The 25,040-nt window shown below is 47.0% G+C and overlaps 1 protein-coding gene across 2 annotated transcripts; it reads left to right on the top strand.

Annotated features, from left to right (window-relative positions):
- Positions 1-14,922: 14,922 nt before the first annotated feature.
- LOC126958829 (dehydrogenase/reductase SDR family member 2, mitochondrial) lies at positions 14,923-24,810 on the top strand. 2 transcript variants are annotated; one of them, XM_050797535.1, is made up of 8 exons: positions 14,923-18,123; positions 18,298-18,475; positions 18,937-19,038; positions 22,320-22,387; positions 23,267-23,318; positions 23,565-23,699; positions 23,986-24,041; positions 24,302-24,810. In XM_050797535.1, the coding sequence occupies exons 1-8, from the start codon at positions 17,984-17,986 to the stop codon at positions 24,411-24,413; spliced, it is 843 nt and encodes a 280-aa protein (XP_050653492.1). In that variant the 5' UTR covers positions 14,923-17,983; the 3' UTR covers positions 24,414-24,810. The 2 variants fall into 2 exon arrangements, with proteins under 2 accessions (XP_050653492.1, XP_050653491.1); XM_050797534.1 differs by having other exon boundaries at positions 23,565-23,710; positions 24,302-24,462.
- Positions 24,811-25,040: the final 230 nt, after the last annotated feature.

The raw sequence follows: 25,040 nt of genomic DNA, 5'->3' as shown, positions 1-25,040 counted from the left end.
TTCTTAAATAAATATGCTTATGCTATACATCATTTTAATGTGCATTTATTGCTTTGCATTTTTTTTGCTAATAACTTGTTACTTGCTATTTATTTTATACTTAGACTATGGAAATGATGTTAGACAAAAAGCAAATTTGAGCTATTTTCTTGAGTTCAAAATGGGTTGTAAAGCAGTGGAAACAACTCACATCGTTATAAACAACACATTTGGCCCAGGAACTGCTAACAAATATACAGTGTAGTGGTGGTTCAAGAAGTTTTGCAAAGGAGATGAGAGCCTTGAAGATGAGGAGTGTAGTGGCCGGTCATTGGAAGTTGATGACAAATTGAGAGCAATTATTGAAGCTGATCCTCTTACAACTACACTAGAAGTTGCTGACCATTCTACATTCAGCATTTGAAGCAAATTGGAAAGGTGAAAAAGCTCAATAAATGGGTGCCTCATGAGCTGACTGAAAGTCAAAAAATTATTGTTTTAAAGTGTCATCTTCCTCTTATTCTATGCAATAACAATGAACTACTTTCCAGTTGAATCGTGATGTGCAATGAAAAGTGAATTTTATACGTCAACCAGCAATGACTAGCTCAGTGATTGGACTGAGAAGAAACTCCAAAGCACTTCCTAAAGCCAATCTTGCTCCAAAAAAAGGTCATGGTCACTGTTTGGTTGTCTGCTGCTGGTTTGATCCACTACAGCTTTCTGAATCCTGGCAAAGCCATTACTTGTAAGAAGACCGCTCAGCAAATTGATGAGATGCACTGAAAACTGCAACACCTGCAGCAGGCATCGGTCAACAGAAAAGGCCCAGTTCTCCACGACAACGTCCAACCACTCATTGCACAACCAACATTTCAAAAGTTGAATGAATTGGGCTTTGAAATTTTGCCTCATCTGTCATATTCGCCAGACATCTCACCAACTGACTACTACTTCTTCAAGTATCTCGACAACTTTTTGCAGGGAAAACACTTCCACAGCAAGCAGGATGCAGAAAGTGCTTTCCAAGAGTTCACTGAATCCTGAAGGATGGATTTTTATGCTACAGGAATAAATAAACTTATTTCTTATTGGCAAAAATGTGTTGATTGTAATGGTTCCTATTTTTATTACTAAAGATGTGTTTGAGCCTAGTTATAATGATTTAAATAATTTGATAATTATTATATTATTATATTATTAATACTATGTAATTAGTCATATTTTGCATTCCAAACCCTTTCTTTGAAAACTCCTATGTTCCCTTCACAAATTGAAGAGTGGAATTGCTTTCTACTCTTCCCCTGCTAACATGGATAATAAAGACATCTTGCTCCCTCTTATCATAACTACTATTATTTTGACTTCTTTCCACAAGCGGCAAGCAGCTGTACTCTTTTGCTGGTTATGCTTGTTAAGTGGTATGTGCAGCATTCTGCAGAATATTACTCAGACAAGGAGTCCTGCACTTCCCCTAGGTTTCCTCCCAAGGCATGGGTGGGGCCTTTTCAGAAACCCTCCTCCCCACTTTCTGAATTCTGGGGCTATAAATTCCAGGAATCTTTCAGTTGTTCAGATAGAATCTGCAGTGCCTGAAATCCAGCCTGCTGCTTACTCACATCCTCACACTCAGTTGCAGACTGGCTGACAGAAGGGCTGCCGACCTGCACTCCAGACAGACAGGTGTACAGCAAGGTAAGCCTGGGCCAGCATCACCACTGCCCAGGGCAGGCATGATATGGCTCTGGTTGGGGCTAGTGTGCCTCACTGCCTTGTGTTGGGTCTATAATGACTGGAACCGCACATCTTCACTCCTGTTTACTTTTTATGTTGATGTTTCTTTCTTCCTGGCTCTATGTCTGCAGCTCAGTGTATTTCTTCTTTGATTATCGTTACAAACCTCTTGGGGCTATCAGAGTCCTTTGGACCACCCAAGTCAACCCCTTATTTTACTGTGATATGGATGGAGCAAGAGGGGAACAGACTTGCCCAAGATCACAGAGCTTCTGCTGATATCTCCTTAGTGCTGATGAAAAAGAGTCAAACTGTAAAATATTTGAAGAGATTTATTCTGAGCCAAATGTGAGGACCATGACCCATGACACAGGTCCAGGAGGTCCTGAGAATATATGCCCAAGGTGGTTGGGTTACAGCTTGATTTTATACATCTTAGGAGAACAGAAGCTACAGGCAGAGACACAAGTCAATACATGTAAGGGTTACATTGTTTAGGCCCAGAAAGGCAGGACATCTTGGAGTGGGGGCTTCCAGGTCATAGGTGGATTTAAAGATTTTCTGATTGGCAACTGGTTGAAAGGGTTAAGCTCTGCCCAAAGAGTTGAGGTCAATAGAAAGAAATGTTTGCAGTTAAGATAAGGGGAGTTGTGGAAGCCAAGGTTCTTGTTATGTAGATGAAGCCTCCAGGTAGTAGGCCTGATAGATAATAGATTGTAAATATATTTTATCAGACCCTAAAAGGTGCCAGACTCTTAGTTAAATCTCTCTTGGATCAGGAAAAGACCTGGAAAGGGAAGGGGATTTTCTATAGGATGTAAATTTTCCTCACGAAAGACAGCTTTGCAAGGCCATTTCAAAAAATGTCAAAGAAATGCATTTTGGTGTAAAATACTTCAGTTTTTTTCAGGACCTGCTATCTGTCATGTGATGCTATACTAGAGTCAGGTTAGAATTTGGTATCTTATTGCTACAAAGTCTGTTTTTTGAGCCATAAGATCTCCATTTTAATGTAATGCTGGTCAGTCATGCCTGAACTCAAAAGGGAGGAGGGTATAATGAGGCATGTCCAACCCCACATTCCCATCATGGCCTGCACTGGTTTTTAAGGTTGACTTTGGAATGCCCTTTGCCAAGTGGAGGAGTGCTTTCAGTTCGTTGGGGAGCTTAGAATTTTATTTTCTGTTTACATTATTCTTTCTTTTCTGATTTTCAATGTTTCTAACTCTTCCATGTTTCTCATTCTTTCTCCTCTAATCTTTGTTTTCTTCCTCCACCCACCCGCCACCCCTTTCCGTTTCCCTTCTCTTCTCTCTTTGGACCAGTGCTGAAGACCATTCACCTCCAAGATGGGACTGGGTTAAGGGTGTGTCCATTCAGCTTCCCTACCCCCAATTTGGGCATCTGAATTGATCAGCATGGAAAGGGGTATCAGAGTGGGCAGTGCCAAGCTCAGGGACCATTCTAAGCTCCCAGGACCTGTGGTCAATTCTGCTCCAGCTGACCCAGCTGACTGTTTTGGGGAAAGCATGAGTGAGTGGGGAAGGGTGAACTAGAGGCCTTGGAAGCTGCTCACTCTTCCCATCCTCCCAGCCAAAAGAGGGGCTTTACATGGGAAGGGGAAGCAGGGGAGACAAAGGAGGCCTGACTTCATTTCTGCAGGTTGTTTACCTGCAACAGGCCAGACAGAGTTGCCTTTCCTTACAATAGGTCAGCTTTCCTGCAAACCACATTGAGGCAAGTTCAGACAAGCAGGGCTTGGTGAGAACGGTTAGAAGCCAGAAAAGGGACAGCCAGACTTGCTGAGACAGGAACATTTCTCAGAGGTGCTGTTACTCTAGCCTTCCAGCAGGGGGCGTCCTGTCCCGACAAAAGGCGAGTCCTCTTTTTCCTCCTGTCCTCGCAGTCAAGGAGACTGGATTCCCCTCAACCTCAAAAGGGGGTTAATCTATGCTCGCAGCAGAGGGAGAGGAGTTCCCCAGGGGGGCATAACAATGTTCAGAATCTGGTGTCCTGTTTAGAAAGGTAGACCAATCAGGAGCTGAAACCTATTGTCTCCACGAAATGCAAGGCTGTAAATATGACCTTGCAGGAAGGAGAGAGGGCGTGTGAAAGAGAAAGCGAGAGCAACAGCAGGCAGAGTGGAAGCAGTTGGGAGGAAAGAGCGGGGAGGTCTAGGACCTGCAAAGATTGTTTTTGGAAATACAATATCAGAAGAGACATAAATCGGAAACCAAAGCTTCCTTCCCAAAGCAGAGCATTTGGTCGCCTGCATTTTGACACTGAGTACAGACTGATATTTAATAGAAAATTTCTTCACAATTCCTGAGCAGCATCCATTCACTTATAATTTATAGATACAGACCCCTAACTCGAGGGAACTGAGTTATGCAAGGGTTGCTAAGGAACAAGGGGAGATGCAGCAGGTAAGGCAGGGGTTGCTTAGTAACCAGGAGTCCTTTGGTGATGGAGTGGCCAGAGCAGGTCTGGAACTGATGAGGGTCTGTAGGCAGAGTCATCCCATACCAGAGCCTCCTGAAATTTCACATCTGTCGGCCCCTTGGCCCAGAGCTGCCAGAGCCTGCCTCTCTTCACCTTCCTGGCACTGTCCCGTCCCACATGAAAAGCACACTCCCAAGTCCCTGAGTGCCCTGCTAACCCCTTGCTCGAACCACTGCCTCCCTCCCTCTCTCAGCAGGAAGCTGATCAGATTCTTCCATTAGAATAGGGGATGGCAAGCCAATGGGAATCCCACATGGGGGAAGGCAGGAGCCTCTGGGCTAACATGAATGAGGAGCTGGGAAATTAGGGTTTGGGTGAAAGAGGGTCACCTAGAGAAGCAACCCTAGCATTTTCCAGTTCATGGTGAAATATCTTCATACGTGAGTCTCCCATGCCAGATCCTCTCCCTGCCTTCACATCTGCACATAACTAGAGAGGCACACCCTTCCCTTCTGAAGGGCCTCCTGAGGGCACAGGTCTCCACACAGCAGCCTGGCTGGCTGTGGCTGCTTTAATTGGCCCAGCTCCACAGACCTCCCTTCAGAGAGCTTCAATCAGCACCGGCCTGCTGGAGTCATTCAAAACTGCAGTCTGCTTTCTCAGACATGAGCCCTCCATTCTCTGTATTCCAGACACATAGGCATCCCTGCTCTCTCCCAAACACCCTGGACATCCACACCCTCCATTCCTCCTCTCAGCCTGTTCCCCTTAACAGGAGGATCTATTCTGTTGTGTCAAAATCCTCAGTCTTCCAGGTCCTATACCTGCAACTTTCCCAGCCTGATTATCTCACCAGCCTTATTGAGCACTCGTGTGTTCCAAGCCCTGGGCCCCATGAGGGAGGAGTGGAGCATTCAAGGAACTCATGTGACACTCATTACTGATCCTCTGCTTCCTGGCTAGGATACTCCATGGAAACCCTCTGTGAACTGAATGTTTAAAATCAGAAAGTTTTGCTTATTTAAAGCAAAGCCCTTTGCATAGAACATCTTTGAGAAAGTATCTGAGATGCTGGCAGATTTTCTTCTGAGAAGAGAATTGGAGGATTTAGTTTTTGAATTAGTTTTAACCTGCTTGAATTTTAAAATTTACCATGAGCAGGTAATCTTTACTTTTAAACTTTTAAATTGTGAATTATAACACATACATAAAAAGCATACACATACATAGGCGATATTATATATCTTCCTGGATGTCATGTAGGCATCATTTGCTTATCAAATACAACATTGCCAGCACCCTAGAAGCTCTTTAATTTGCCCCTTCTTTTTTTTTTTTTTTTTTTTTTTTTAAGACGGAGTCTCCCTCTGTCTCCCAGCATGGAGTGCAGTGGCTTAATCTTGCCTCACTGCAACCTCCAACTCCTGGGTTCAAGCAATTCTCCTGCCTCTGCCTCAGTCTCCCAAGTAGCTGGGACTATAGGCACATGCCACCACACCTGGCTCATTTTTGTATTTTTCATAGAGATGAGGTTTCACCATGTTGGCTAGGCTGGTCTCCATCTCCTGACCTCAAGTAATCCACCTGCCTCGGCCTCCAAAGTGCTGGGAATATAGGCATGAACCACCGTGCCTAGCCTATTTGCCCCTTCTTAGTCATAACTGCCTCCCCACAGCTTTACCCAAGAAATACCCACTCTCCTGACTTTTGTGGTGATCACTGCCCTGCATTTCTCTATTTTTGTCACCTGTTTGCCTTCTTAAGCAACATAGATTTGTTTTACCTGTTGCTGCAACTTGTGGATTCACATAACATGTATCCTTTTGTGTCTGACTTCTTTACTCAAAAATATGTATATATATTTTATTTTATTTTTATTTTTTACTTTTTTATTTTTATTATACTTTAAGTTCTAGGGTACATGTGCATGACGTGCATGTTTGTTACATATGTATGCATGTGCCATGTTGGTGTACTGCACCCATCAACTCGTCAGCACCCATCAACTCGTCATTTACATCAGTTATAACTCTCAATGCCATCCCTCCCCCCTCCCCATAATAGGCTCCAGTATGTGATGTTCCCCTTCCCAAGTCCAAGTGATCTCATTGTTCAATTCCCACCTATGAGTGAGAACATGCAGTGTTTGGTTTTCTGTTCTTTTGAAAGTTTGCTGAGAATGATGGTTTCTAACTACACCCACGTCCCTACAAAGGACACGAACTCATCCTTTTTCATAGCTGCATAGTATTCCATGGTGTATATGTGCCACGATTTGCATTTCTCTGATGGCCAGTGAGGGCAAGCATTTTTTCATGTGTCCGTTGGCTGTATGAATGTCTTCTTTTGAGAAATGTCTGTTCATATCCTTTGCCTACTTTTTCATGGGGTTTTTTGTTTTTTTCTTGTAAATTTGTTTGAGTTCTTTGTAGGGTCTAGATATTAGCCCTTTGTCAGATGAGTAGATTGCAAAAATTTTCTCCCATTCTGTAGGTTGCCTGTTCACTCTGATGGTAGTTTCTCTTGCTGTGCAGAAGCTCTGCAGTGTAATTAGATCCCATTTGTCAATTTTAGCTTTTGTTGCCATTGCTTTTGGTGTTTTAGACATGAAATCCTTACCCATGCCTATGTCCTGAATGGTATTACCTAGGTTTTCTTCTAGGGTTTTTATGGTATTAGGTCTAACATTCAAGTCTCTAATCCATCTTGAATTAATTTTTGTATAAGGAGTAAGGAAAGGATCCAGTTACAGCTTTCTACTTATGGCTAGCCAATTTTCCCAGCACCATTTATTAAATAGGGAATCCTTTCCCTATTTCTTGTTTTTCTCAGGTTTGTCAAAGATCAGATGGCTGTAGATGCATGGTATTATTTCTGAGGGTTCTATTCTGTTCCATTGGTCTATCTCTCTGTTTTGGTATCATTACCATGCTGTTTTGGTTACTGTAGCCTTGTAGTATAGTTTGAAGTCAGGTAGCGTGATGCCTCCAGCTTTGTTCTTTTGACTTAGGATTGTCTTGGCAATGCAGGCTCTTTTTTGGTTCCATATCAACTTTAAAGCAGTTTTTTCCAATTCTGTGAAGAAAGTAATTGGTAACTTGATGGGGATGGCATTGAATCTGTAATTTACCTTGGGCAGTATGACCATTTTCACGATATTGATTCTTCTTAGCCATGAGCGTGGTATGTTCTTCCATTTGTTTGTGTCCTCTTTTATTTCACTGAGCAGTGGTTTGTAGTTCTCCCTGAAGAGGTTCTTTACATCCCTTGTGAGTTGTATTTCTAGGTATTTTATTCTCTTTGAAGCAATTGTGAATGGAAGTTCATTCATGATTTGGCTCTCTGTTTGTCTGTTACCGGTGTATAAGAATGCTTGTGGTTTTTGCACATTAATTTTGTATCCTGAGACTTTGCTGAAGTTGCTTATCAGCTTAAGGAGATTTTGGGCCGAGATAATGGGGTTTTCTAAGTATACAATCATGTCATCTGCAAACAGGGACAATTTGATTTCTTCTTTTCCTAATTGAATACCGTTTATTTCTTTCTCTTGCCTGATTGCCCTAGCCAGAACTTCCAACAATATGTTGAATAGGAGTGGTGAGAGAGGGCATCCCTGTCTTGTGCCAGTTTTCAAAGGGAATGCTTCCAGTTTTTGCCCATTCAGTATGATATTGGCTGTGGGTTTGTCATAAATAGCTCTTATGATTTTGAGATACATTCCATCAATACCGAATTGAGAGATTTTAGCATGAAGGGCTGTTGAATTTTGTCAAAGGCCTTTTCTGCATCTATTGAAATAATCATGTGGTTTTTGTCTTTGGTTCTGTTTATATGCTGCATTATGTTTATTGATTTGTGTAAGTTGAACCAGCCTTGCATCCCAGGGATGAAGCCCACTTGATCATGGTGGATAAGTTTTTTGATGTGCTGTTAGATTCGGTTTGCTAGTATTTTATTGAGGATTTTTGCATTGATGTTCATCAGGGATATTGGTCTAAAATTCTCTTTTTTTGTTGTATCTCTGCCAGGCTTTGGTATCAGGATGATGTTGGCCTGATAAAGTGAGTTAGGGAGGATTCTCTCTTTTTCTATTGATTGGAATAGTTTCAGAAGGAATGGTACCAGCTCCTCCTTGTACCTCTGGTAGAATTCGGCTGTGAATCCATCTGGTCCTGGACTTTTTTTGGTTGGTAGGCTATTAATTATTGCCTCAATTTCAGAGCCTGCTATTGGTCTATTCAGGGATTCAACTTCTTCCTAGTTTAGTCTTGGGAGAGTGTAAGTGTCCAGGAAATTATCCATTTCTTCTAGATTTTCTAGTTTATTTGCGTAGAGGTGTTTATAGTATTCTCTGATGGTAGTTTGTATTTTTGTGGGGTCAGTGGTGATATCGCCTTTATCATTTTTTATTGCGTCTATTTGATTCTTCTCTCTTTTCTTCTTTATTAGTCTTGCTAGTGGTCAATCAATTTTGTTGATCTTTTCAAAAAACCAGCTCCTGGATTCATTGATTTTTTGGAGGGTTTTTTGTGTCTCTATCTCCTTCAGTTCTGCTCTGATCTTAGTTATTTCTTGCCTTCTGCTAGCTTTTGAATGTGTTTGCTCTTGCTTCTCTAGTTCTTTTAGTTGTGATGTTCATTTTAGATCTTTCCAGCTTTCTCTTGTGGGCATTTAGTGCTATAAATTTCCCTCTACATGCTGCTTTAAATGTGTCCCAGAGATTCTGGTATATTGTATATTTGTTCTCATTGGTTTCAAAGAACATCTTTATTTCTGTCTTCATTTCCTTATGTGCCCAGTAGTCATTCAGGAACAGGTTGTTCAGTTTCCATGTAGTTGAGCGGTTTTGATTGAGTTTCTTAGTCCTGAGTTCTAGTTTGATTGCACTGTGGTCTGAGAGACAGTTTGTTATAATTTCTGTTCTTTTACATTTGCTGAGGAGTGTTTTACTTCCAACTATGTGATCAATTTTGGAATAAGTGCAATGTGGTGCTGGGAAGAATGTATATTCTCTTGATTTGGGGTGGAGATTTCTGTAGATGTCTATTAGGTCCGCTTGGTGCAGAGTTGAGTTCAATTCCTGGATATCCTTGTTAACTTTCTGTCTCGTTGATCTGTCTAATGTTGACAGTGGAGTGTTGAAGTCTCTCATTATTATTGTATGGGAGTCTAAGTCTCTTTGTAAGTCTCTAAGGGCTTGCTTTACGAATATGGGTGCTCCTGTATTGGGTGCATATGTATTTACGATAGTTAGCTCTTCCTGTTGAATTGATCCCTTTACCATTATGTGATGCCTTCTTTGTCTCTTTTGATCTTTGATGGTTTAAAGTCTGTTTTTTTTTTTTTTGTTTTTTTTTTGAGACGGAGTCTTGCTCTGTTGCCTGGGCTGGAGTGCACTGGTGCGATCTCAGCTCACTGCAAGCTCTGCCTCCCAGGTTCATGCCATTCTCCTGCCTCAGCCTCCCGAGTAGCTGGGACCACAGGGGCCGCCACCTCACCCGGCTAGTTTTTTTTTTTTTTTTGTATTTTTTAGTAGAGATGGGGTTTCACCGTATTAGCCAGGATGGTCTCGATCTCCTGACCTCATGATCCGCCCGTCTCGGCCTCCCAAAGTGCTGGGATTACAGGCTTGAGCCACCGCGCCCGGCCTAAAGTCTGTTTTATCAGAGACTAGGATTGCAACCCCTGCTTTTTTTGCTCTCCATTTGCTTGGTAGGTCTTCTTCCATCCCTTTATTTTGAGCCTATGTGTGTCTCTGCATGTGAGATGGGTCTCCTGAATACAGCAAACTGATGGGTCTTGACTCTGTATCCAGTTTGCCAGTCTGTATCTTTTAATTGGACCATTTAGTCCATTTACATTTAAGGTTAATATTGTTATGTGTGAACTTGATCCTGTCATTGTGATATTAGCTGGTTATTTTGCTCATTAGTTGATGCAGTTTCTTCCTAGCATCAGTGGTCTTTACCTTATGGCATGTTTTTGCAATGGCTCATACTGGTTGTTCCTTTCCATGTTTAGTGCTTCCTTCAGGGTCTCGTGTAGGGCAGGCCTGGTGGTGACAAAATCTCTAAGCATTTGCTTGTCTGTAAAGGATTTTATTTCTCCTTCACTTATGAAACTTAGTTTGGTTGGATATGAAATTCTGGGTTGAAAATTCTTTTCTTTAAGAATGTTGAATATTGGCCCCCACTCTCTTCTGACTTGGAGAATTTCTGTGGAGAGATTTGCTGTTAGTCTGATAGGCTTCCCTTTGTGTGTAACCCAACCTTTCTCTTTGGCTGCCCTTAACATTTTTTCCTTCATTTCAACTTTGGTGAATCTGACAATTATGTGTCTTGGAGTAGCTCTTCTTGAGGAGTATCTTTGTGGTGTTCTCTGTATTTCCTGGATTTGAATGTTGGCCTGCCTTACTAGGTTGGGGAAGTTCTCCTGGATGATATCCTGCCGAGTGTTTTCCAACTTGGTTCCATTTCCCCCCTCACTTTCAGGCAATCTGACGCAGATTTAGTCTTTTCACATAATCCATATTTCTTGGAGGCTTTGTTCATTTCTTTTTCCTCTTTTTTCTCTAGACTTCTCTTCTCGCTCTTTTCATTTGTTTGATCTTCAATCATTGATACTCTTTCTTCCAGTTGATCGTGTCGATTACTGAAGTTTGTGCATTTGTCACGTATTTCTCGTGTCATGGTTTTTATCTCTATCAGTTCGTTTATGGCCTTCTCTGCATTTATTATTCTAGTTATCCATTCTTCCATTCTTTTTTCAAGATTTTTACTTTCTTTGCGCTGGTTACATTGTTCCTCCTTAGCTCTGAGAAGTTTGATCAACTGAAACCTTCTTTCTTGGCTCATCAAAGTCATTCTCTGTCCAGCTTTGATCCGTTGCTGGCGATGAGGTGTGTTCCTTTGGAGGGGGAGATGTGCTCTGATTTTTTGAATTTCCAGCTTTTCTGCCCTGCTTTTTTCCCATCTTTGTGGTTTTATCTGCCGTTGGTCTTTGATGACGGTGACGAACTGATGGGGTTTTGGTGTGGGTGTCCTTTCTGTTTGTCAGTTTTCCTTCTAACAGTCAGGACCCTCAGCTGTAGGTCTGTTGGAGATTGCTTGAGGTCCACTCCAGACCTTGTTTGTCTGGGTATCAGCAACAGAGACTGCAGAAGACAGAATACTGCTGAACAGCGAGTGTTGCTGTCTGATTCTTGCTCTGGAAGCTTTGTCTCAGGGGTGTACCCCACTAAGCGAGGTATGAGGTGTTGGTCTGCACCTAGTGGGGGATGTCTCCCACTTAGGCTACTCAGGGGTCAGGGACCCACTTGAGCAGGCAGTCTGTCCATTCTCAGATCTCAAACTCCATGCTGGGAGATCCACTGCTCTCTTCAAAGCTGCCAGACAGGATCCTTTACCTCTGCTGAGGTTTCTGCTGCTTTTTGTTTAGCTATGCCCTGTCCCCAGAGGTGGAGTCTACAGAGACAGGCAGGCCCCCTTGAGCTGCGGTGGGCTCCACCCAGTTCGAGCTTCCTGGCAGCTTTGTTTACCTACTTAAGCCTCAGCAATGGCGGGCACCCCTCCCCCAGCCTCGCTGCCACCTTGCAGTTAGATCTCAGACTGCTGTGCTAGCAAGGAGGGAGGCTCTGTGGGCGTGGAACCCTCCCATCCAGGTGTGGCATATAATCTCCTGGTGTGCCATTTGCTAAGACCCTTGGTAAAGTGCAGTATTAGGGAGGGAGCTACCCGATTTTCCAGGTGTTGTGTGTCTCAGTTTCCCTTGGCTAGGAAAAGGGATTCCCTTTCCCCTTGTACTTCCCAGGTGAGGCGATGGCTCGCCCTGCTTCAGCTCTCGCTGGTCAGGCTGCACCAGCTGACCAGCACTGATTGTCCGGCACTCCCCAGTGAGATGAACCCGGTACCTCAGTTGAAAATGCAGAAATCACCCGTCCTCTGTGTTGCTCATGCTGGGAGCTGGAGGCTGGAGCTGCTCCTATTCAGCCATCTTGCTCTGGGACCAACAATATATTTTTTTAGATTCCTTTATGTTGTTCAGTGTGACTTCAGTTCATTCATTTTCATTATTGTACAGTATTCCATTATAGAAATGCAACATGATTTGTTTATGCGTTCCACCATTAATAGGCATATAGACTTTGATATGGTTTAGGTATGTGTCCCTGCCCAAATCTCGTGTCGAATTGTAATCTCCATTGTTGGAGGAGGGGGCCTAGTGGAAGGTGATTGGATCATGGGGGTTAGATTTCCCCCTTGCTGTTCTTGTGATAGTCAGTGAGTTCACATGAGATCTGGTTGTTAAAAGCGTGTAGCACCTCCTGCTTTGCTCTGCTCCAGCTGTGTAAGACCTGCCTGCTTCACTTCACCTTCTACCCTAATTGTAAGTTTCCTGAGGCCTTCCAAGCCTTGCTTCCTGTGCAGCCTGTGGAATTGTGAGTCAATTAAACCTTGTTTCTTTATAAATTACCCAGTCTCAGGTAGGGTGTTTTTTTTTTTTTTTTTTTTTTTTTTTTTTTTTTTTTTTTTAGCGAGGGTCTTGCCCTGTCTCCCAGGCTGGAGCATGGTGTGCAATCTCAGCTCACTGCAGCCTTGACCTCCTGGGCTCAAGCAATCATCCCATCTTAGGCTCCTGAGTAGTTGACTACAGGTGCACACCACCACACTTAGCTAATTTTTGTAGAGACAGGATTTCACCATGTTGCCCAGGCTGGTCTCAAACTCCTGAGCTCAAGGGATATGCCCACCTTGGCCTCTCAGAGTACTGGGATTACAGGTGTGAGCTACCGTGCCTGGCCTCAGGTAGTTCTTTATCGCAGTGTGAAAACAAACTAATACAGACTTGTTTCCAGTTTGGAACATTCTAAGCAGGCTTCTGTGAACGTGTGTGTACAGTGTCTTGGTGCACACATGACCTCCCTTCTGTAGGATGCTAGTTCCCTCTACAGAGTCAGAGATCTATATTTTCAACTTCTCCATATAACGCCAAATCATTTCCTGAAGTGATTATGTGTCCAGAATTGGTGGGTTCTTGGTCTCACTGACTTCAAGAATGAAGCCACGGACCCTTGCGGTGAGTGTTACAGTTCTTAAAGATGGTAGTCCAGAGTCTGTTCCTTTAGATGTCCAGGTGTGTCTGGAGCTTCTTCCTTCTGGTAGGTTCGTGGTCTCTGACAAGAGTGAAGCTGCAGACCTTCATGGTGAGTGTTACAGCTTTTAAAGGTGGTGCGTCTGGAGTTGTTCGTTCCTCCCGGTGGGTGGGTTTGTGGTCTCGCTGGCTTCAGGAGTGAAGCTGCAGACCTTCGTGGTGAGTGTTACAGCTCATAAAGGCAGCATGGATCCAAAGAGTGATCAGCAGCAAGATTTATTGCAAAGAGCAAAAGAACAAAGCTTCCACCAGTGTGGAAGGGGACCCGAGACAGTTGCTGCTGGCTGGCTGGGCAGCCTGCTTTTATTCCCTTATCTGACCCCACCCACATCCTGCTGATTGGTCCATTTTACAGAGAGCTGATTGGTCCGTTTTACAGAGAGCTGATTGGTCCATTTTACAGAGAGCTGACTGGTCCATTTTGTCAGAGTGCTGATTAGTGCATTTACAATCCCTGAGATAGACACAGAGTGCTGACTGGTGCATTTACAATCCTCTAGCTAGACATAAAAGTTCTCCAAGTCTCCACTAGGTTAACTAGATACAGAGTAGTGACTGGTGTATTTACAAACCCTGAACTAGACACAGAGTGCTGGTTGGTGTATTTACAAACCCTGAGCTAGACACAGAGTGCTAGACACAAAAGTTCTCCAAGTCCCCACTAGGTCAACCAGACACAGAGCACTGATTGGTGTATTCACAAACCTTGAGCCAGACGCAGAGTGCTGACTGGTGTATCCACAAACTCTGAGCTAGACACAGAGTGCTGATTGGCACATTCACAACCCCCTAGTTAGACACAAGAGTCCTCCAAGTCCCTACTAGACTCAGGAGCCCAGCTGGCTTCACCTAGTGGATCCTGTGCCAGGGCCACAGGTGGAGCTGCCCACCAGTCCCACGCCATGCACCCATACTCCTCAGCCTCTGGGCAGTTGATGAGACCGAGTGCCGTGGAGCAAGGGGCAGGCTGGCACTGCTAGGGGACCCAGTGAACCCACGGCAGCTGCTGGCCCAGCTGCTAAGCCCCTCACTGCCCTGGACCAGCAGTGCCGGCTGGCTGCTCTGAGTGTGGGGCCTGCTGAGCCCGCACCTGCAGGAACTCGCACTGGTCTGTGAGCACTGCATGCAGCCCCAGTTCCCGCCCATGCCTCTCCCTCCACACCTCCCCACAAGCAGAGGGAGCTGGCTCTAGCCTTGGCCAGCCCAGAGAGGGGCTCCCACAGTGCAGTGGTGGGCTAAAGGGCTCCTCAAGTGCTGCCAGAGTGGACACCAAGGCTGAGGAAGCACTGAGAGTGAGGGCTCCTAGTACATTGTTACCTTTCAATTGTACTTACCCTGTATCCAGCAGTGAATGAGAGTTTCCGTTGGTTTTGCTTTTTCAGCTAGAAGTGAAAGGTAACAACGTGCCAGCAGCCGTCACTCACTCTCCACCTCGGTGTTCACTCTGGCCATGTTCAAGGAGCCCTTCAGCCCACTGCTGTGCTGTGGGGTCCCCTCTGGGGCTGGCCGAGGTTGGAGCTGGCTCCTTCTGCTCATGGGGAGGTGTGGAGGGAGAGGTGTGGGCAGGAGCTGGGGCTGCGCATGGCACTCACGGGCCAGTGTGGGTTCCGGGTGGGCATGGGCTCAGCCCTGCACTCACCCAGAACCAGCACAGGCTGGCACCTGCTGGGCTTGATCGGGGGATGAGCTCCCTCTGGGCTGCTGGAATGCCCTGGCTAGGTGCTGCAAAGTCCCATGGAGAGTGCCATTGAGAGGTGAAATTGGCTGGGCTTCTGGGTCAGGTGGGGACCTAGAGAACTTTTCTGTCTAGCTAAAGGTTTGTAAACGCACCAATCAGCACTCTGTGTCTAGTTAAAGGTTTGTAAATGCACCAATCAGCACTCTGTGTCTAGCTAATCTGGTGGGGACTTGGAGAACTTATGTGTCTAGCTAAAGGATTGTAAATGCACCAATCAGCACTCTGTCAAAATGGACCAATCAGCTCTCTGTAAAACAGACCAATCAGCTCTCTGTAAAATGGACCAATCAGGTCTCTATAAAATGGACCCATCAGCAGGATGTGGGTGGGGCCACATAAGGGAATAAAAGCAGGCCACCTGAGCCAGCAGTGGCAACCCACTCGAGTCCCCTTCCATGCTGTGGAAGCTTTGTTCTTTCGCTCCTCACAATAAATCTTGCTGCTGCTCAGTCTTTGGGTCCGTGCCGCTTTTAAGAGCTGAAACTCTCACTGCGAAGGTCTGCAACTTCACTCCTGAGCCCAGCAAGACCACAAACCCACTGGAAGGAATGAACAACTCCAGATGTGCCGCCTTTAAGAGCTGTAACAGTTACTGTGAAGGTCTGCAGCTTCACTCCTGAAGCCAGCAAGACCACAAACCCACTGGGAGGAACGAACAACTCTGGACAGGAGGAACGAACAAGTCCGGACACACCATCTTTGAGAACTGTAACACTCACCTGAGAGTCCACGGCTTCATTCTTGAAGTCAGCAAGACCAAGAACCCACCAATTCCAAACACATTTTGGTGACCACAAAGGGGCTATCACCTATCGCCAAGCGGTGAGATTATCACCAAGTGGTGAGACCATCGCCTATCACCAAGCTGGGAGACTATCACCAAGTGGTGAGTACCATCAGACCCCTTTCACTTCCTGTTCTGTCCTATTTTTCCTTAGAGTTTGGGGGCTAACTACCGGGCACCTGTCGGCCAGTTAAAAGCGACTAGTGCGGCCGCTGGACTAAAGACATGGGTGTCAGGCCTTCTGGGAAAGGGCTCTCTAATAACCCCCAACTCTTCGGAGTTGGGAACGTTGGTTTGCCTGGAAGCAGCTTCTGCTTTTCCTGTACTTCTGGGCTGAGCTGAAGGTCGACAGAGAGGAAAGCCATTCAGCTCTGGGGTCCCAACAAGTTGGTTGACCCTGTGGCCACGAGTGGAATTCTTAAAGGCATGTCGCTCAAGTGAGACTCGCCCATCTGTCCTATCTATCCTGACCCTTGTCCCCTGGGTCCTAATGCCTGCCAGACATACTTCCTCTTGCCTCTCTTCTCCAAGGCTAGTCCCGCTTCTAAAAAACCACTCCCTGTCTCTGGTGCTTTTCTAGTTTCTCCTATAAGAATGATTTCTAGTATAAATTTCAGGACTCTGTTACCTTCTTTAGGCATCTGGGCTCACCAATCAGAAAGATATAATTTTTGCCCAAAGCCCCATGGTAGGGGGGACTATCTGGGATTTTAGGATCCCTCCTCAGACAAACAGGCCTAACAAAAGCTATTCCTGAAACTAGGATATGGGGAATCTCAGAAATTGTATCCTTCCTTTTCATATAAGTGAGGACAAAAGGTGTCACTCTTCCAACCCTGGAGATCTCTTTCCTCCCTCAGGGTATGGCCCTACAATTCATTTTTGGGGCATAACATGGTTATAGGACATGGGTAAGGTCCCAATACTAACAGGAGAATGCTTAGGACTCTAACAGGTTTTTGAGAATGCATCAATAAGGGCCACTAAATCCAATTTTTCTTGGTCCTCCTTGTGGTCTAGGAGGAGAGGCAAGGGTGCAGCACTCTGTGTCTAGCTAATAGGGTGGGGACTTGGACAACTTTTGTATCTAGCTAGAGGATTGTAAACACACCAATCAGCACTCTGTGTCTAGCTAAAGGTTTGTAAATGCACCAATCAGCATTCTGTCAAAACGGACCAATCAGCTCTCTGTAAAACAGACCAATCAGCTCTCTGTAAAATGGACCAATCAGGTCTCTGTAAAATGGACCGATCAGCAGGATGTGGGTGGGGCCAGATAAGGGAATAAAAGCAGGCCACCTGAGCCAGCAGTGGCAACCCACTGGAGTCCCTTTCCACTCTGTGGAAGTTTTGTTCTTTCCCTCTTTGCAATACATTTTGCTGCTGCTCACTCTTTGGGTCCGCGCTGCCTTTAAGAGCTGTAACACTCAACGCAAAGGTCTGCAACTTTCCTCCTGAGGCCAGAGAGACCATGAACGCACCGGAAGTAATGAACAACTCCAGATGCACCGCCTTTAAGAGCTGTTAACAGTTACTGCGAAGATCTGCAACTTCACTCCTGAAGCCAGCAAGACCATGAACCCACCAGGAGGAATGAACAACTCTGAACACACCATCTTTAAGAACTGTAACATTCACCGCAAGGGTCCGCGGCTTCATTCTTGAAGTCAGCGAGAGCAAGAACCCACCAATTCCAGACACAGAAGCAGTTAATTACTGGCATAATTATTTGTTGGTGCCTGGCATCCTCATTTAACTGGGAAGCTGCATGGGTGGGGTTCAGGGCTGAGTCTGTGGTTTACTAGGGTGTCCCCACCTCTACTGCCCAGTGCCTGACACATTGCCAGTGCTCAATGTTTGCTATGCAAAAATCACCCTTGTCTACCGAATGTTGAGTCTCACATTTTAATTTGTGAATAATTTCCCCAGTTTTATAGCTTAGGAGTGTTCATGGATTGCTTTCCTGACCTGAGGTTCATGTTTGAAATTTACCCTAACCAGCCTGACTCTCTGCCACTCTCTGTTGCTGGCCTTGACTGTCTGGAGGAAGGAGGAGGGTAGATTACCTTCATGCTCACTGAGGCATCAGTGATAAGTGAAACTGATTATTTGCCCTAGGCCTGATTCAGCAGGAAGCATCGCAGACACCAACCACCATGCTGCCAGCAGTGGCCCGGGGCCACCGGGGCTGGTTTCATCCCTGTGCTAGGCTTTCTGTGAGGATGAGCAGCACTGGGATAGACCGGAAGGGCATCCTAGCTGAACGGGTAGCTGTGGTCACAGGGTCTACCAGTGGGTAAGTGCTGGATTGCCCATGGGTCCTGACCCCTCACAGGGTCCTTGTGGCTTCCACAAGGACTCAGAGTTTCAAAGCAAGACCCACCTTTATTTGCTGATTTCCAGAACTGGGTAGAGGAAGGACAGTGGGGAGAGGCTGAGGCTGACTTGTGCCCTCCATTTCTGCATCCAGGATCGGCTTTGCCATCGCACGGCGTCTAGCCCAGGACGGGGCCCACGTGGTCATCAGCAGCCGGAAGCAGCAGAACGTGGACCGGGCTGCGGCCCAGCTGCAGAGGGAGGGACTGAGCGTGGCGGGCATCGTGTGCCACGTGGGGAAGGCTGAGGACCGGGAGCGGCTGGTGGCCACAGTGAGGGGGCAGGTGGTGGAAGGACACAGAGAGGGGAAAATGCAGAACCTTTCCTTCACTGCTCAGACCTGGGAGGGGGCCTAGAATGTGTCCTGAGACCATGACTGTGCCCAGGCTGACCTTGCTGCCCAGAAGTTCCCTCGGGAAAGTGGCCTGTTTGTGAGCGGACCCTCACCCCACCCCCAGGCCCTGGGAGAATCATTGTGGAGGAAGAGTCTGAAGGGGTGAGGGAGGTCCCCAGAGTGACCTTCCTCTCTCGGTGCCTGGCCCCAGGAGCCTGCCCTTGGGACACCTAGGTCACTTTCCTTCAGGAGAGTTTGGTTTTCGCAGGAGCCTTGTAACCATTTCTGGCTGAAGCATCTGCTCTGCAAGCTTTGCCTAAAGGCCCTATGATCTGGACTGCCCTGGGAGGGAGAGCCCTCCTTAGGCCATCTCCACACTCACCCAAGTCCTCTCCGCAGGCCCTGGAGCACTGTGGGGGCATCGACTTCCTGGTGTGCTGTGCAGGGGTCAACCCTCTGGTGGGGAGCACTCTGGGGACCAGTGAGCAGATCTGGGACAAGGTGAGAGGCCTGCCCCCGGGAGGCGGCTGAGGTCCCGGTGCCAGCTCTGCACTGGGCTCCAGCATGCCTGTGCCCACCAAGACTCTCTGTTTCCCTCCAGAGGTTATTGGAGAAGCAGGCCCTGGGTGGTAGTCCTGCCTGGCTAGCTGTCTCCCAAAATGTGCCCGGATGCTACTTTCCGGCTTGTTGATTCTTAAATCTGGCCCCTACACTTTCCACTTTCTTTTCTCTTCTCATCCCTTTTGCATTTAATCATTCAGCAGATATTTATTGCTGTGTGCCAGGCACCACCATTCCAGGCTCTAGGGATACAGCTGTGAATGGTTAGTCAGAGTCTCTCTGTAAAAGTCAAGCATTTCTGTGTGTTGCACCCTTTTGTAGAGGAAGATACAGGTCCTGTGTTTTTCTTTGGTGACCTGTGCCTCTTGCGGAGACGCACTCTCTCCTGGAAGGGGGCTCCTCATTGAGTCTACAAGAACTTGCTGTCAGGACCAGATCCAGCCATCAGCATTCCAGGGGATTAGACATCCCAGCCTGCTGCCAGTCCATTTAAGGATTCTGCCACCTGGTCCACAAGGGACTGGGAGAGACCTTGTAAAATGCCTTGAAGCCCATCTTGGGCCTAATTGTTCCCCAATGACTTATGTTCCTTTCACTCTCATGTTTTGTTCCCTGTTCTCTCTGTCAGAATGCATGGTGATGAATCTCATTCTTTCTGCCATTGTGAGCATTCCCCACTCTGCCCTAAGCACTGGGTCAAAGTGTTTCCTGCCTTCTGGCCTTAGTGTGTTCTGCCTTCCTTAGCTCCTGCACTCTCATTTGCCAACATCATCTTCAGGCTGGCCCCTCCCTTCTATCTGCCCTTGGCTGGGTGCCCTTGGCTACATCCTCAGAGATGATCTGAAATTTGAGCTCCCTGCAGCCCCTGCTGAGCTGCTTCCCCAGGCTCTTTAGCTATATTCTTAATGCCTCCAAAGGATCATTTGTGAGTTTATAGCTGGGATTTTATTGCTGACAGTCTCCTAACCCTCCTGAATCATTTTCCTGTTTAGTGTCTCAGTTCACAGGATCATGACTCTTTTTCTCGAAACTGTTTGCAGTCTTCCCTCCTGAAGCTGAGGGCAGATGCCAACGATCTGACCTTACTTTCTCGGATTCTCCCCTGTTCTCCAAGGACTTGGCCTTCAGTGAGCGATTCTGTACCACTGGACAGAAATCATTGATGACTCATCCCCGATCACATCTGCCATCACCTCGGAGGTGAAATTGTCACAAAATGAGTTTAGAATTTACCAGATGCTCTGCTTTCAACTAAATGCAGTTTTCAGTAGGTGTCCTGTAAGGAGAATTCCCTACCATTCATCTTATTTTTGAGCCAGTTTTGAGGCCATCTCCAGGTAGACCCCCCCTTCTCTCTAGCAGGTTTCACCATTAGGGAAACCTCTAATCTTTTAAACCACCAAAACCACATCACCTCCATCCTTCTCCTTACCCAGTGACTCCAGCGTGCACCCTCTTTCAGGCTCATGGGTAGTTCTCTGCTCAGGACTACTTGGCACACAGAGCTACTCTCTCCTACTTTCTAATGGGGCAGTTTTCTTCATCAAGGGAGGGAGTCTCACCTTTTCTTTGGCATAGGTTTTGTTCCTGAGTCTAGGAGGGGCCTTACCTCAGCCCATCACTCAGCCTGATGCACATGGAGTTTTGGACAGATATCCTGTGGGCTGGTTGGGGTCTATTTTGTCCAGAAAACCCTTACAGCTAGCCTAATCCTCAATTCCTTCTTATTAGGGACCTCAGGGAGGTACCCTCTTCTGACATCTGGGTCACTTCTTGCAGTCATGGGGGGTCATCCCCCACACTGGTAACGTGTCGTCAAATGGGTCACAGCAACATTCAGCTTAAGTATTTCCCCCGCCCACATCCAAGGGATTGAGTGGGCATGAGATCAGGGAGTGGAAAAAACATTGAACAGTCCTGGTCAGTTGCAGGTGTGCAGTCTCATTCCCTAGAGACGCAGGATGCAGATGACCTGAATCAGGATAGATCCCTGCAGGAGGGGTTCCTGGTGCCATGTCAGTCCCACCTGGTGCTCTGCCTTAGCTCCCAGGCTCTGCCTCTGCATCTTTCCTTGCCACTTCCTCTCTCACTTCTCCCCTGTTCCCAGACCCACCAGACAGATCCTCCAGAGTGTCAGGACCTGTGTGGCTTAGCCTGGATTCAGACTTTAGTCACAAGCAGGATCAGCATAGACATCTAGCTCCCAGAATGGCAATTCTGTTTTGTCTCCCTGTTTGTATTGGCTGCAGGAAAGCTCAGAGCCAAGTCTGCGACAATCTGGTGTGTGTAGGCCTTCACAGCCTGCGTTTTGGTAACCAAATAATAGAGTAAATGCTCAGTCCTTATCACATGCTGTGAACTGTAGGTACCAACCTCACTCTTGCTTTTTCTTATTTTTCTGCACTGATTTTTCCTTTTCTCCATTTCTTCACACATTGTACCTATTTGATTTGTTTTATGCTGTTGCATTGTGAGTATGCCTTAAATTCTATGGGGACAAGGTGAGAGCACAAGCAAATGAAAGCTCAGAGAGACAAAAAAGACTGTTCCAGAAATCTCCCTTGCTTCTAGCACCTGCTTCCGCTCCATCAGACTGTCTTCAGTCTTTCTCCAGAGGCCTCTGCTTACAGTTTGTTGTTGCTGTTTTTTTTAAGAGACAGGATCTCACTCTGCCACCCAGGCTGGAGTGCAATAGCATGATCATGGCGCACTGCAGCTTCAAACTCCTGGGCTTAAGGGATCCTCCCGCCTCAGCCTCCTGAGTAGCTAGGATTACAGGTGTGCACCACCACACCAGGCCAATTATTTAAAAAATTTCTTGTAGAGACAGGGTCTCACTATGTTGCTCAGGCTGGTCTTGAACTTTTGACCTTGAGTAATCCTCCCACCTTGGTCTCCTAAAGTGCTGAGATTACAGACATGACCCACTGCCCCCAGTCCCCATTTTCTTTGAAAGGCCTGAACATTTCATTCCTCGTGTCAGTCCTGAACAATTCACGTTTTCAGGGCTCTGCTCACAGGCCTGTGACTTAGCCTGCCTGCCTATGAAACCATTAGCAAATTGGAAATACCTCTTGCACTAGTCAGAAGGGGGATTAGTTTCTCTTACCTGCCCACAAATTGGGTCTGCTGCACAAATTACAGGGCTCCAAGCGTCTTATGAGATCAGGACCTGGGTTGACCATGTCTCTGCCCTCATCCATGCTTTGCTCTGATTTCAGATCCTAAATGTGAATGTGAAGTCCCCAGCCTTGCTGCTGAGCCAGTTGCTGCCCTACATGGAGAAGAGGTACTGCAGGGTGGAGGTGGGGACCAGTGGGAGTTGGGGACCTGAGTTGGGCACCAAAGTAGAGTCAGTAGCACAGCCGGTAGTGGGTGGAGGACAGAAGAGGTGTCTCTGGGATCTCCACATCCCTTATCTTGTCCTGCCTCACCTTCTGTGTGGCTGCCATTCCCAATTCCAGTGGCTGCAGGATGAGAGCAGTATTCCAGGGGCCCAGGCATAGTCTCCTTGGCCTTGACATCAGCAGGTTTGGTACAAGGCTATGCTTTAGTTCCTTGACCTTGTTGGCTGGTCATTGTTACCTTACCTGCTCTCTGTTCTTACCAACTTAAAACCAATGACAGGGTTAGCCCCATTCCTCTCCATAGGAAAAAGCCTTCCTCATGCCCGCGCTTGGTCTCCAGGGACCCTGCCTGTGTTCTAGGTCCTGCAGATCTGACTGTACTCCTCACAGACACACCCTTAGGAACTGGCCGGGGCTGTCTTCAGTAGAAGGAAAGTTCCTGACCGTCACTTCAGGTCTCCCTTACCCCATCTGCTCCTTAGAGGTTGCCCATGGATAGGCACTCACCATCAGCCTTGGGTGCCTGTTCACCAAATCCACCCTGCGCTCTCCTTCAAGCACCCGGCAAGAGAGGAAGCAGAGTATAAGGGTTCTGAGCATGGACATTGTATTTATGAGAAATAGGGATGGAATCCCAGCTCTGCCATGTATTGGCTGGTACTAAACCTCTCTGAGTCTCAGTTTCTTGAACTCTGAGATGGGGATAGTAATAGGGCCTGTGTTGCTTCTGTGAGGGTTACATCATTTAGTGACCGCCTGATGGTATCACCATCAGTGGTAAGCTCTTAGCTTCAGCTTCTCTTGTGTTTGTCTCATCTCAGGAAGGGTGCTGTCACCCTGGTCTCTTCCGTTGCAGCTTATTTTCCAAGAATGGTAAGTGCTTGGTCCTTGTGCTCCTCAGTGGTGTAGGGTGAAGGGCAACTTTGTCCTCTTCCTCAGAGCCTTACAGAGAAAATGCCTGAGACAGACCCCCACCATCCTCCTGCTGCCCTGGGCTGAGCTTGTCTCCATGTGGGTGGGACGGCTGCTGCGCCTGTGAGATCCCTGTAGGTGAGATATCCAACCAATGCTTTCCCCCACTCTCCCATATCCTAATCACTCTTTCAATTCCCCTCCCAGGAGCTGGGTGTCTACAATGTCAGCAAGACAGCGCTGCTGGCTCTCACTAGAACACTGGCATTGGAGCTGGCCCCCAAGGACATCCGGGTAAACTGCCTGGTTCCAGGAGTAATCAAGACTGACTTCAGCAAAGTGGTGAGGATTGGGTGTGTCCTCCATCTCCCAGTCTGGCTAAGTGGGAACCCTGCCCAGTGACTAAGGGATAAAGGGGTGACTGAATCCTTAGGTCAGCATGCTTATGACTGAGGTCTTCATTGTTCTCTGAACTCAGCCATGGTGCAGTCCATCCATCCTGAGAAGATGCTCCTTCTTTTGAGAAGGGCAAACCTGCCCTAGGTGCTCTGCCTGGTGGCCTTCCCGGGGCCCTGCCCATCTCCTTGTTTTAGTAGCACTGACTCTTTCATTTCTTCCGTTTCCCCAGTTACATGGGAATGAATCTCTCCTCAAGTACCTCAGGGAGTATCTTCAGATGCAGAGGCAAGTGGGATTTGGAGATTTGGTGGTCTGTGTGTGGCTGGGCAGGAGCAGTTGAGTCTATTGCAAGAGCAGACCCCTCTCTGTCATCTGACAATTCTTTTTTGCTGAAATCTGGAGTCCACATGGCCCTGGAGGGTGCAATTAGCCCTGTTGCGTCCACCTTGTTCCCCATAGAGCCCACTCCCACCTATCGTCCGTGAGCCCCAGAGCAGCAGAATCAGAGTACAAGATGCTTAACACTGTGTCTTCCTTCCATCCAGGATTGGGGAGCCAGAGGACTGTGCAGGAATCGTGTCCTTCCTGTGCTCTCCAGATGCCAGCTACATCACCGGGGAGAACATCGCAGTGGCAGGCTTCTCCTCTCGGCTCTGAGGGGAGTGGGGGTGGCTGTGCAGCTGCGGTCCCAGGCCCAGGAGCCTGAGGGGGTGTCTAGGTGATTCTTTGGATCTGGAGACAGGGTCTGCCATTCTGCCAGACTAGAAATTTGGGGACTTACTCATGCTAGGCTCGAGGGAGAAGAAAAACCCTTCAGTATTCTCCTTAGGACTTATCTGCATGACTGTTGTAGATTTGGCTGATCCAATCAACATGTGGGGTTCTCGGTGTGGGGCTGGGGAGCTGAAGGATTTTATGGAGCTGTTGCTTTGGAGGAACCTTAAGGGAAAGGAGTAGAAGCTCAGGCCTCTGAAGGATCTCAGCTCCTCCTCTCTGTAATTTGTGCTTTAAGCATTTTTTTTTTCCCCTAAAATAAACTCAAATTTATCCTCAAGTCTGGAAGCGTCTGTCAAGGGTAGAGCCCAGGGCAGCATGGTGGGAAGAGGCCTCTACCGCCAGCTGCCCTGAGCTTGTTGCAGACACACGGAGGTGGGAGTGAGTGTGCTGCCTTGCAGAAGGCTTTGTGTGTGCTCCATTATCTGATCTGGGCCTACTGGGGGCTCAGCAAGGTGGTGGTGGGTGACGGTGGAAAGATTCTGGGGTTCTCCCAGGGGTCCTCCAGGC

This window comes from Macaca thibetana, chromosome 7 (genome assembly GCF_024542745.1).
Source record: "Macaca thibetana thibetana isolate TM-01 chromosome 7, ASM2454274v1, whole genome shotgun sequence".
NCBI lineage: Eukaryota > Metazoa > Chordata > Mammalia > Primates > Cercopithecidae > Macaca > Macaca thibetana.
This window is presented reverse-complemented; position numbering and strand designations above follow the sequence as displayed.

What these genes read in the sequence shown, in the direction of transcription:
- LOC126958829 (XM_050797534.1), top strand. Translation starts at nt 17,984, where the DNA reads ATGCTGCCAGCAGTGGCCCGGGGCCACCGGGGCTGGTTTCATCCCTGT. An exon ending in GGGAGCGGCTGGTGGCCACA is followed by an intron (nt 18,476 to 18,936) that starts GTGAGGGGGCAG and finishes TCCTCTCCGCAG; the next exon opens with GCCCTGGAGCACTGTGGGGG. An exon ending in CAGCTTATTTTCCAAGAATG is followed by an intron (nt 23,319 to 23,564) that starts GTAAGTGCTTGG and finishes TTCCCCTCCCAG; the next exon opens with GAGCTGGGTGTCTACAATGT.